The 12,927-nt window shown below is 43.3% G+C and overlaps 1 protein-coding gene across 2 annotated transcripts in view; it reads right to left on the bottom strand.

Moving 5' to 3' along the window:
* Window positions 1–12,823, bottom strand: part of Tceanc2 (transcription elongation factor A N-terminal and central domain containing 2) — a 37,530-nt gene extending 24,707 nt beyond the window's left edge. Inside the window, exons 1-2 of one of the 2 annotated variants that reach the window (XM_038332816.1) lie at window positions 12,622–12,823; window positions 12,006–12,149 (exon numbers count right to left, since the gene is read on the bottom strand). In XM_038332816.1, coding sequence (XP_038188744.1) covers window positions 12,006–12,107 — 102 coding nt within the window. In that variant the 5' untranslated portion in view covers window positions 12,108–12,149; window positions 12,622–12,823. Of the gene's footprint in view, window positions 1–12,005; window positions 12,150–12,604 lie in introns of both variants that reach the window. The other variant, XM_038332815.1, reaches the window with a different exon arrangement.
* Window positions 12,824–12,927: the final 104 nt, after the last annotated feature.

The raw sequence follows: 12,927 nt of genomic DNA, 5'->3' as shown, positions 1-12,927 counted from the left end.
AGATAAACATGTTCACATCATGGAAGTTCCTCATAATACTTAGCATGTATGCACTTTTCTACGTGAAATTTCAAAATAGCTATGATCTCTCTCTCTCTCTCTCTCTCTCTCTCTCTCTCTCTCTCTCTCTCTCTCTCTCTCTCTCTCTCTCTCTCCATCCTTCTTCTCTTGGAGGGAGAACATGGAGTCTGCTTCCAGCCTAGAAGCCAAGAGTGAAAGGAAGGTACATCCATCTCCCTATTTCCCAGCACCCTCTTTGATTTTTGGTTTTGCCTTCTAAGGTCAAAGTTAGGAGAGCAAGGAATAGATTTGACACTGATCAGCTTTTGGTGTCGTCTGAACTGGCAGGCATTTAAAGATGACTTCCCTGACAGGATGACTTCTGCAGTTCTTTGGAGATTTCCCTACCTGAAGCACCTACTATATTGGTAATGATTCTTATAGCTTCTCTCTCTGTCTCTCTCTCTCTGTGTCTCTCTCTCTCTGTCTGTCTGTCTCTCTCCCTCTCCCTCTCTCTCTCTCTCTCTCTCTCTCTCTCTCTCTCTCTCCCTCACACACACACACACACACACACACACACACAGACAGAGAGGGGGGTGGGACTGAGAGGAGGAGCTCTAAAGGGAGGGGAACAAGAGAGAATGCTGGGATATATGTAACATGAAAGCAGAGGGGACTGTTTAAGTGCGGAAAGACAGTGGGAAGATATAAGAACATATAATGAAACATGTATGAAAATGCCATAACAAGAGCTGGTAAGACGGCTCGGGATACAGGCACGCACTGTCAAACCTGAAGTCCCGAGTTCAGTCCCCAGAACCTACGTGGCAGAACTGCAAGTTGTCCTCTGACTGCCACATACCCTCAAGAAACAAATGTAAAAAGAAAAAGAAGTCATAATGAAACCCATTATTTTGTACACTCTTTCTGTAGGTGCCCCAGAGTCCTTCTAAGGCGTCTGCGAACCCAGCCACTCTAAACCCAGGCTCTCCAGCATTCTCTCCTATGACTGCCCACATCTCTGCCCCAAAAAACTCCCAAAGGTAACAGGTTGGCAAAGGATCCACTTCTCCCTCTGCCATCAGCCAGCAAACTGTCTTTGGGTTTTCCCAAGAACAGGTCTGGTCTGGGCATTGACCAACTCCAGGAACAGAGTTGATTCTCCAACAGAAACTGCCACAAAGGCGCCCTCACTTTCTGCAGAGGATCGCATTCTCCTCTTCCCCTCTGACCCGGACCTTCTCTATGGCCTATGGTAGATGCGGGGTTCTGGATTCTGAAACGGTCTTCACGCACTGCCTGCATAAGTTCCAGAGAGATGCATTTTATATCTACTCCCTGTTCTCAGCCCCCAGGAGACTCAATCAAAACTGAGAGGGAAAGGCTTTCCTATGCGCTGTGTAGTGCAGTGTACACTAGTATTAGTGGTCAACAGAACCTAAGCCAGACAGGAGATATTTCCTATTGAAAGGTATAAATGTCAAGCTTTTCTATCCAGTGCATTTTCTTGAGGTGTTCATGTTAACACACATAGTTAGAGCTGACCCACGCTAGCAGTAGAGAACAGTAATCCTATTATTCTATACACACCTTAGAGGGGTTTCCTTCCCACATGTCTTCACTGTTACACATACTGCTTCCATGAACTCTGACGTTTTGTGTACTATCTCTCACCTGTTCACTTTCTCTGTAGCTTCATGCTCTGAGTAGTGGGTACTGCTGGTTCCCTCTCCCACCCCTCTGCCTGCCTGGTGTAACATTAAGGATATACCTTTCCAATACCCTCTTTGTCCATCTGTATTGATTACTCACTAGACATATTTTTTCTTTACTTTTTGTCTCTCTTTTTTAAAAAAAGATTTATTTATTATGTATACAGTGTTCTGCCTGCATGTGTGCCTGCAGGCCAGAAGAGGGCACCAGATCTCATTAAGGATGGTTGCAAGCCACCATGTGGTTGCTGGAAATTGAACCTCTGGAAGAGCAGAAAGTGCTCTCGACCTCTGAGCCATCTCCCCAGTCCTTGTTCTCCTTTCTTATCTTCTGCTAAACAGACTGAATTTTTTGTTTTGTTTTGAGACAGGTTCCATTTCCTGTCTCTTCTTGGTACCTTAGGATTTTCTTTCTTGTAGAGTAGGCTGGCCTGGAACCCACTTTATAGACCAGGCTGACCTTGGAGATCTGCCCACCTCTGACTTCTCAGTGCTGGGATTAAAGGTGTGAGCCACCATGCCTGGCCTATTAAAGATGTTTAATCTAGCCATCTATACACAGTTGGAAACAGGTTAGAAATCCCAAATCAGATCATTTTGACTTATGGAACAAATAAATCAAAACTATTTTATTGTTGCTCTTTGGAGACAGGGTTTCCCTGTGTAGTCCTGGCTGTGCTGGAACTTGCTCTGTAGACCAGAGAGGCCTTGAACTCAGAGATCCGCCTGCCTCTGCCTCTCGGAGAACTGGGACCAAAGATGTGTGCCAACACTGCCTGGCTCAAGTCCAAACCCTTAAGCTTGATATAAAAGCTCTTCCACAACCTGAGATTCTTTAGTGTCATGATATGCTCTCGATACCATCAGCAGCTGCCAAAACAGGGTTCTACACCCACTTCCTTGGCCTGAAAACCATTCGTCTTTTAAATGGTCTTGAGTATCAACTCTTCCATGAAGCCACCCTTCTATGCCACTGACCACATTCCTGTTTGTACACCACTTCCTGTATCCATGCTTCTGCATGCACTTGTTAACAAGACTATCTTTCCCACCAGACTATAGCTTGAGGATCAGAACAATTTGTTCTTCATTTATCTCCCCATCCTCAACGTACAGGAGGTGGAATGAAACAAGGCTATATACAATAGTTTCAGTTCTGAAGAGTAAGAGCAGAAACCAGACAGGGAATTCTACAGATATCAAAGAAATATTTGATTATAACTATTTTCACTTTTTGTTTTGTTTTGTTTTTTCAAGACAGGGTTTCTCTGTGTAACAGCTCTGGTTGTACTAGAATTTGCTTTGTAGACCAGATTGGTATTGAACTCACAGAGATTCGTCTGCCTCTGCCTCCGACGTGTTTGTATTAAAGGTGTGCACCACCACTGCCCAGTTTATTTTTACTTTTTTGAAGGGCAAGAGTACGGTCGCAGGCAGCCCAGGCTCCTAGCCTTGAACTCGCTAGGTAGCTGAGGATGACCTTCAACTTCAACTTCCACCACCTGAGTGCTGGAACTACAGAATTGCAAGCATGCACCACCATCCCTTACAGGCATACTCAGAACACAGACACAAGAGAACGGCTGTGGAGTACAGCAGGGAAAGCTAATCTGAATACTGGATGGTTATCACTGGGAATATATGGTCTTTCTGTCTTGTCTTACAGCTGGGGACAGCTGCCTTGCAGGCTGACAAGAGTGCCTACAGAAAGCGGTCACTCATACACAGTAATGTGTGCACCGTTCCACTGGCTGGGGCAGGCGGCAATACACTGGCTGGTGAGTCCTGCAAAGGAAAGGTTCATAAAGCATTCCAAAGCACTAAACCCTGAAAGAACTGGCATAGTCTATATCTTTTAATAATAATAATAGTTTTAAAAAAATGTTCTTAGAACTAATCACTTCGTAAAGGAGTAAGATGAGATTAGCCAAATTAACCTTTACCATTTAAATGTGCACTACAAGAGCCCCACTGAGTATCCCTCTTATTGCATGAGATAAGACCATGGTGAAATTACTTGTAATGTGCTGATAACAGAAGTAAAATGGTCTTAAGATTGTTACACCTCCCAACTTGGCATTCAGAAACTTCTACTTCTTTTTAGTTCTAGTGGGCAGACTATACAGACTCAGATCTTCTAGTTCAAACCCCTGCTCTGCTACTCCATGCTGCATTGGACTTAGGTAAACCACCTCACCTCTCTATTCATTGATTCCTTTCTTTTTTTATGTAATGGGTTTTTGCCTACAAGCATGTCTGTTCACCAAGTATATGCCTGACACTTTCACAGGCCAGAAGAGGGCATCAAATATCTTGGAACTGGAGTTATAGATAGTTGTAAGCTGTCTTGAGTGTTGGAAATAGAATTCAGGTCCTCTGGAAGTGCTCTTAACCAGAAAGCCATGTCTCTGGATTCTTCATCTGTGAATGATAAAACCTTTCATAGCTGTTACTAAGACATAAGAGACAATATCTGTAAAGCATTAGTTTAATGTCTGAGCTATAAAACTGGCTCGCTGGACAGTGGTAGTGCACACCTTTAATCCCAGCACTTGGGAGGCAGAGGCAGGCAGATCTCTGTGAGTTCAAGGCCAGCCTGATCTACAAGAGTTAGTTCTAGGACAGGCCCCAAACTACAGAGAAACCCTGTCTCGAAAAATCAAACAGAATAAAATAAAACAAAACAAACAAGCAAACAAACCAAAAACAGGCTCAACAAATGCCACCATTATTATTACCACAATAACCTTCTCTGGAGTTTTAGTCTTACTATACAAGCCTTTACATTTTTATTTTGACATTTTTATTCATTTGTGCATGCATAGGTTATGACCTATGGACATATGTGTTGGTCAGAAGACAGCATGTAAGTTGGTTCTCTCCTTCCACCATGTAGGTCCTGGGTCACCAAACCCAGGCCCTTAGTTGGGCCTGGCAGCAAGTGCCTTTACCCACTATCTTGCACAGGAGAAAAAAAACTATGGATTTTTACTACGTGTCAGGCGTGAAGGTCAGTCAGCCCTCTCACCAAGCATTTACTCGTAAGTTCTATGACAACTCTGCAGGTTGAGCTATCCTGATACTGGCGAGGAAAACAGGCTTCAACCGTCAGCACATTCTTGCACTAAACCAGAATGCACATCAGCCACAGTGGCACATGTTGTTGAGAAATAACCCTTTTGTACACTCTGAAGAAGTGTCACTTAGATTGGTTTAGTAAAAAGCTGAACAACCTATAGCTAGGCAGGATTCGCAGAGAGAATGCTGGGAAGAAGGGAGAAGGCAACCAGATATGGAAAGAGTAGGACACACAAAGCGTAGATTAATACAAATATGGGTTAATTTAAGTTAAAAGAGCTAGTTAGAAACAAGTCTAAGTTATTGACTGAGCTTTTATAATTAATAATAAGTCTCCACGTCGTGACTTAGGAGCTGACTGGCGGGACAGAAAAATCCATCTACAAATAGCATCCAACATGGGGGCACATATTTCCACATAAGACCTGAGAAAGCTTTAAAAAACAAAAACAAAAACAAAACAAAACAAAACAAAAAAGCCAAAGGTTCCAAACACAAAAATGGAACCAAACGGAGCTTCCTAGTTCCACAGTCTCTCACTGGTGCTGTAGTACAGAGACATGCATCTCCTAGCCACTGCCTGGGGGCAGCGTGCCATGAGTTAAGCTGCACAGAGGTTTAAGATTTTGCTCATGCAGACAGAAAAGATTACAGATGCATAGTAAAGCAGGTACAGACAGAATAAACCTCTAAACAGGTTACAGGGTACAGTATGTTTAACAATGTGTGTTGACTTTTTTTTTTTTTTAAAAAAAGGATATAGGCAGCCACAAAAAACAATAGTTTAAAAACAAAATAAACTTCTAAAGAGAGAAGTAAAATTACTAAAAAAATAAAAAAGCCACATGGAGACGGGAAATACACAGGGAGTCTGGATTCTGCATGGTGTTGTATTGACTTTAAGTATTTTGATTGCTGATGATTAAATAATAGCTGCTAAGAAACATTGGATTATCAAAACTACTAATTTAAACCAAAAGTATGTATTTTTAAAATGCCTTAACCTTGTAACCAAAAATATGTCACATTGCGGAAGAGGTTATGCTTTTGTTTCCACAGAAAACACAAGGCTGTGGATTCTTTCAAGGTCGATAGAGATCAGGTTTGATCAGGGGAGACCCCCTGAAAGTACTAGCTACAGACATAAAGAAATAAACCTAACAAAACTTACAAGACAAGTGATGTATATTTTACCTGCTCAAACATAAAACAAAAAACCATCTTTAAATGAGTTGTGTACACTGTACATTCCATGCTTGTGTTAATGCAGATAATGCAAGCTACCTTTGAAAGTTTGTGTGTTTTCAGAAGAAGGGGAGCAGGCACCAATGAAAACAGGTGGCCCAGGTGGTTCAGCCTCTCCAAGAGCCTCTATTGCAGTTTCCTCTGAGTTGTGCATTCAGAGCAGCTTCAAGGCTGCTGGCTGAGATGGTCCAACCTCACATACTACTCTAGCCAGGACTATAGATAACCTTACATTCTCCCATCATACCGAGACTGGACAACAGCTAGCTCCCTCAGGACTTGACCATTATCTTAATTTTTTTAGGGTCCTTTAAAGATGCCAGTGCTCCCCAGACAACAGAAAGCAGTCTAGAGAACATAACACCCACATTCCCAAGAGATGGGATGGGTGGTTTTTGATCATTTGATGGATAATGGATGTTTGTCATTGTTTGGGATGAGGATGGTTACAAACTGTTATTGGTCATGGTCTGAAAAAAAAAAACTGAACAAAGATTAGATTCAGGAATTTTTTTCTGAAGAGAAAAAGCAGGATATAATATAGAAATGACGAGATAAAAGTATAAACTGTTGGGTCTACTTTTGAACAACCACTAGTTGAAAACATATTAGGCATGCTTTCAAGGTTAAACATGTATTTTAGATAAATAGATAGATGGTCTTCAAACACTTCAAAGACTTACTGAATATGGCAAGAAAAATGTTTTGTTAACATAGGGCTTTTCATGACAGCAAGATATATCTGTTCCCGGCAGTACCAATCTACTTCATAAAAGAATGCTGGGCACTGAAGAACCTCCATATGGAGTTTACTTTCAATGTGGCAAGGCTGGCCATTTGGGCAAGAAACTGCCCTTGCCTTGACTGCTGACAGTATGCTGGCCAAACTGGATAAGCAGGACACAATGGAAAAATACTGCTAAACTTTGAGAAAACAAGGCAGGAGAGTTCTTCAGAATTCCTGTTTTATAGAAGTCTCCCAGATATTCTTAGCCTGTAGGCTGAAGATGGACACCCCAACGTTGCAGAAGAACCTTGGGTGAATGCCCAGGCAGCCAGATGTCTCTGTCATTTCTAGAGTTTTGGAAGTGGTTTGCACTGCACTTCCTGTTTACTCAGGTAACAGTATCTCTTCCGGGGTCTTTGATAGAATTGAGATGAGACAGTTACTGTCACAGTTTTCCCTAGTTATGATATAAAATAAAAAAGGTACAGCACTTTGGACTCATCAAGGCAGACTAAATAATGGAGAATTCTCCCCCAAATATGCCAAAAACAAATGGACTAGACATGGTAAATGTAATTCTTACTTCATAATTGTTCTTATTATATATAGTTTTACTATGTTAGAGTTACAATCTTTCCTTTTTATTTAGACAAAAGGAGGATATGTTGTAGAATAATCAGAAGTATCACTCTGGTTGGTTTAATAAAAAGCTAAACGGCCAATCGCTAGGCAGGATTTTGGGGGCAGACAGAATGCTGGGAAGAAGGGGAGAAGCTAGCCAGACATGGAATGAGTTGGACACACAAAGGGGAATAGAGGTAAAAGTCACATGATAGATATAGATTAATAAAAATATGGGTTAATTTATTAAATTAGAACTAGTTAGAACCAGGCAGTGGTGGCATACACCTTTAATCCCAGCACTTGTGAGGCAGAGGCTGGTAGATCTCTATGAGTTCAAGGCTAGTCTAGTCTACAAGAGCTAGTTCCAGAACAGGTCCCAAAGCTACAGAGAAACATTGTCTTGAAAAAACAAAAACAAAAAAACAAAACAAAAGAGATAGTTAGAAACAAGCCTAAATTATCAGCAGAGCTTTTATAAGTAATAGTAAGTCTCCATGCTTTGATATGGGAGCTGGCAGAACAGACAATGACTAGTTACAACATGCCTCTAATCCCATCACAGGGTGGCCAGGCAGGAAGAGCACAAGCCAGCTTGGGCTACACTGTGATGGTGTTTCAAGACAAGTAAAAACTAAAGCTAAACCATGATGGTGGTGTGAGGGAATAAGTGACTTGGCAGAGAAATTCTATAAATCATACACAGTTTTTTTTGTTTGTTTGTTTGTTTTTTTCCTTTTTTTTTTTGGTTTTTCGAGACAGGGTTTCTCTGCAGCTTTTTTAGAGCCTGTCCTGGAACTAGCTCTTGTAGACCAGGGTGGCCTCGAACTCACAGAGATCCGTCTGCCTCTGCCTCCCGAGTGCTGGGATTAAAGGCGTGCGCCACCACCGCCCGGCTAATCATACACAGTTTAACGCAGCATGATTTCATAGTTATTATGCGCTCACATCCTTACTGGGAGTCTCATGAGGCTTCTCTTATGCTCCCTGACATACCCAGCAGAGTTCTGGGCATAAAGTTTCTTTTTCCAATCAAATCCTTCTAAGTGGGGCTGGAGAGGCAGCTCAGCAGTTCATTGCACTGTCTGTTCTTCTTGCGGACCCATGTTTAGTTTCCAGAACCCACAGGGCAGCTGACAATGATCCATAACTCCACATCCAAGATGATCTGAGGCCCTCTTCTAGCTTCCTCAGGCACTGGATACACATGGTGTACAAAGATACATGCAGGCAAAACACCCATGCACATTTTAAAAAAATGGATAAAATTTTAAAGAGAGAGAATTGGAGATGGGAGCATTAACTCCCTTAAAGGAGGCAGAAAATACTTCAACATTCAATTTCAACAAATTTTTAATGACTCCTTAATATATACCAGACACTAATATATTCCACGAGTACAGAGGTTATAATATTCCAGAGTCCCTATATTCATGTAACTTATGAGCTAAGTTTCACAAGGAAAGTAGTTCTTGATTGAGTAGATAAACAAGTAGAAATTAACTCCATAAAAACAAAGAGAAATATTTTACAGGAAAAGGAACCAGTATCAAGTCCAAAGAAAGCCCTAACAGCTTAAAGGAGACAAACATAAAAGAAAGAAAAAAGCAGTAAAGGAAGGGTGGCTGGAATGTCTTCACATAAATGGAGAGTCACACATGAGTTATGCTGGAGCCAAACAGCACGCCATCCCAAAACTTTTAGAGTTCTACATGACTTGGTTGTTTAGGAAAATAAACTGTATGTCAATCCTGCGCCAGGCAGTAGAGACACAAAACCATTAGGACACAGGTTCAAGAAACCTGGAGTGCAGCAGGATGCAGATATGCCAAGAAGCCTGTCTGATAAAGCATAAACAAGTGCAGTGAGAGGAGCTTACTTAAGAATGACACAAAGACCATCCTCTGTTGGATCAAATTATTCTGAGGTGTGCTGCTTTTGTTTATGCTGCTGCATGTGTTTAACTCTGTGAAGCTGTGATTCTCTGCCTGTCTAAAACACCTGATGGTCTAATAAAGAGCTGAACGGCCAATAACAAGGCGGGGCAAGGATAGGAGGGGCTGGCAGGCAGAGAGAATACACAGGAGAAACAAGGAGGAAGAGGAGCAGCAAGAGAACAAGGAGAGGACAGCAGGGGCCGCACCAGCCAGTCAGGAGCGAGAGTGGAAGTAGGATGCACAGAAGTAAGAAGAGGAAAATATCCAGAGGCAAAGGTAGTTGGGATAATTTAAGAAAAGCAGGCAAGAAACAAGCCAAGCTAAGGCTGGGTATTCAAGACTAAGAGTAAGTCTCTGTGTGTGATTTATTTGGGACCTGGGAGGTGGAACCCTCAAAAAGCCAAAAGAGTAGAACATCACATAACAATCCTCCTCCAATGTACCTGGGAGACATAGCAAGACCACTTATGGGAGTCAGTTCTCTCCTGCTACCACGGGGTTCCTCAGGCTGAACTAAAATCTTCAGGCTTGGCAGCAAGTGGCTTTGACCTGCTGAGCAATCTCATCTACCTGGTTCTAGCATATTTTTTCTACCCTCCCCACCTTGCCTTTTTTGGTTTTTTGAATCAGGGTTTCTGGAGCTTCGGAGCCTGTACTGGAACTCACTCTGTTGACCAGACTGGCCTCGAACTCACAGAAATCCACCTGCTTCTGCCTCCCAAGTGCTGGAATTAAAGGCGTGCACCACCACCACCTGGCTCTAACATATTCTTAATCACTACCCTATACTGCTTCCAAGACAACGGAGTAAGAGCATTCCTGGCAAAGGGATTGTAGATGCAAAAGAACAGAGTGGAACGGAGGCTGGTGATCTAGATACAGCTTGATAGTAGAGCCCTTACTCAGCAGTCAAGATGCCTGGAGTTTGATTCCAGCACTGTCCCCACCCCAAATCATTTGGGCAGCCCCTCTTCACTGCTTTCTAATACAGATCTGGTTAGAGTATGGGTGCTGTGGAATAATCCTTTTGTACACTGTAAAGAGTTGTCACTTGAATTTGTTTAATAAATAGCTGATTGGCTGCTAGCTAAGATTTTGGGAGCAAAAATGCTGGGAGGAAGAAGAGAGAAATAAGAGGAACGCTAGGAGATGCAAAGCAAGCAGAATGGGCAATATGGACAGGAGGTAATAAAGTCACAAGACAGAAAGTAAATTAATAGAAATGGGTTAATTAAAGAGCTAGTAGAAACAAGCCTAAGTCAAGGCCAAGCTTTCATAATTAATATAACTTCGTGTTTTTGTGGGTTTTTTTTGTGAGCTAGTGGCCCCCCAAAAAAGACTGATTACAAATGGGGGCACTAGGAAACGAATACCACTAGGATCTAAACCAAGTACTCAGAATGCTACCACACCACCACTGTTTCTAGACCCAGATCCCCTCTCACCTTCAGAAACAGAGACTGAAGGTACAGCCAGAGCACTTAGGGATGGGTATGGTTACCCCGGATAAACAATTCAAACCAAGGCAGAGCTCTAGACAGCACAAACATTAGGAATCTCAGGTATAGGGAAACCAACTGGGAAAAGCTAAAAGTAAATCAGAATGCAGAAGAGGCACAAGGTGACCAGAGATTCACTGCAAGTTGTCTTTAGCACAATCATAATAAATTTAGCATTTACACGATTGTTGCTTCTTAAATTTTTTTGGTGTGGTGATGGAGGCTGACTGGAGGGCTTCGCACATGGCAAGCAAGCACTCTCCCACTAAGCCACACCCCTAATATATTTCATTTCTTTTCTTGAGAGCCTTGCCATGTAACGTCTATGCTCTTGAACTCTCCATCTTCCTGCATGAGACTTCTAAGTGTGCGGTCTACAAATGTGCACTAGCACACTTAGCTTCAATACCTATTTGTGAATACTCCTCACTTCTTCTTAACTAGTTGGAAGCAAACCTAATTCCAGGGAGCAAATAACACATTCAAATCCCTGTGGTCCTAGGTGGAGCTGTGGAGCCCTATGCTACAATTCTGGCTAATAAGATTCCAAAGCACAATAAAGCCTCCTCACTTGCTCTTTAGGTTTGTCTCTAGAGCAGATAGAATCCTACTTGAAACTTTTAATCGTCCTTAAAAACTTTGGGGCTGGAGAGATGATGGCTCAGGGATGGCTGAGAGCATATACTGCTCTTGCAGAGGACCCTAGCTCAGTTTCCAGCAACCACCTCAGGTAGCTCACAATCACTGTTACTCTAGCTCCAAAGAGCTCCAAAGCTCTAGTGAACATACCCACACATAGACACTGGTACACATCGTAAGAATACATCTTACCCAGGTGTGGTGGTACAGTGTAGGGGAGGCAGAGGCAGGCAGAACTCTTGAGTTTGAGGCTAGCCTGGACTACAGGGCTAGTTCAAGGACAGCCAGGGCTACACGAAGAAAACAGTCTTTTAATCAAGGGGGTGGTAATCCTATTGGCCAGCAACCATACCCGAAAGCCAGAGTAATTGAATTAATACAGGGTAGCAGAGGTACAGGAATTGATAAAGGTTTGTACAGAGTACATGAGAAAGAGGAAAAAATGGTCCCTGAAATGTCCCTCATGGTCCCCACCGTAGAACCCTTTGGCATTGTCTCATTATCACAGTCCTTTGCACGTTTTCTGTGGTCCCAGGTCCCTTCTCACCTTCAAAGATTCGATCGTGGCTTGCTTGTAAACCTTTCCTCCGAGCTGTTTCTTCTGTGGGCTATTCTGGATCCTGGGTGTTCGGATGACAAATTTATCCATTGTTAGGGGGCTCCGACTACCTTCAGGTGATGGAGGTGTATTCTGATCAAGAAACAGGGCAAAACTTCATTAAGACTGCGATGTGTATTCCCAGAAGTGACACGAATGGATTTTCTAAAAACACTCCTGGATTATGGGGGCTCTTGGGTGGTATTTACAGGAAGTAAGATTTCCTCCCCAGAGAGGAACTCATTTTTCAAAAACTGAAACCATACAATAAGTTTACTTCCTGGGTTAGGTTCCTTGCTTCCAGAAAGGCACGCTTATCAAGGGAAGAGGATACAACCGCTCCATGGCAGCCCCAGTCCCAAGAGTTACTTTAAGACCAACAACCATCTCCAGACCTCGGCATAATTCAGCAGCAGCTCCAGAAACCACTGCTCGGTGGTCAGAGGACCCCAACCAGATCCATGAGCAAGAACCCCATCCTTCCCTTGCCCCCAGGACTCGGAAGCTTGGAAAGGGGTTATCGAATCACAGCTCGACGTGAAACCCACCGGAAACCTCAGCCTGCCTACAGCTTAGTCTCTTGACCTCTGAGACCCTCCCAGTCCAGCCACGCTTCGGAATTAATTGGTACACTTCTTGCCGGGCCCAGGTCCTCGGTGGTGACTCCCGAGAACTACACTTCCCAGAACGCACTGCGAGGCGCGCGGCGGCAGTGGCTGCAGGAGGCGAATTACAGGCCCCAGTCGGCCTCGCGGAGAAGGAGGCGGGCGCCTCTCGGTGCCCAAAACCGAGAGGGTTGGCAGGGTCCTCATGCCCACCCAGTCCCAGAGGCGGGCAGCCTGGGCGGGCCTGGGCGGAGCCGAGGAGCTCG

This window comes from Arvicola amphibius, chromosome 6, assembly GCF_903992535.2.
Source record: "Arvicola amphibius chromosome 6, mArvAmp1.2, whole genome shotgun sequence".
NCBI lineage: Eukaryota > Metazoa > Chordata > Mammalia > Rodentia > Cricetidae > Arvicola > Arvicola amphibius.
The sequence above is the reverse complement of the archived record's forward strand: the minus strand, read 5'-3'. Positions and strand labels throughout refer to the sequence as shown.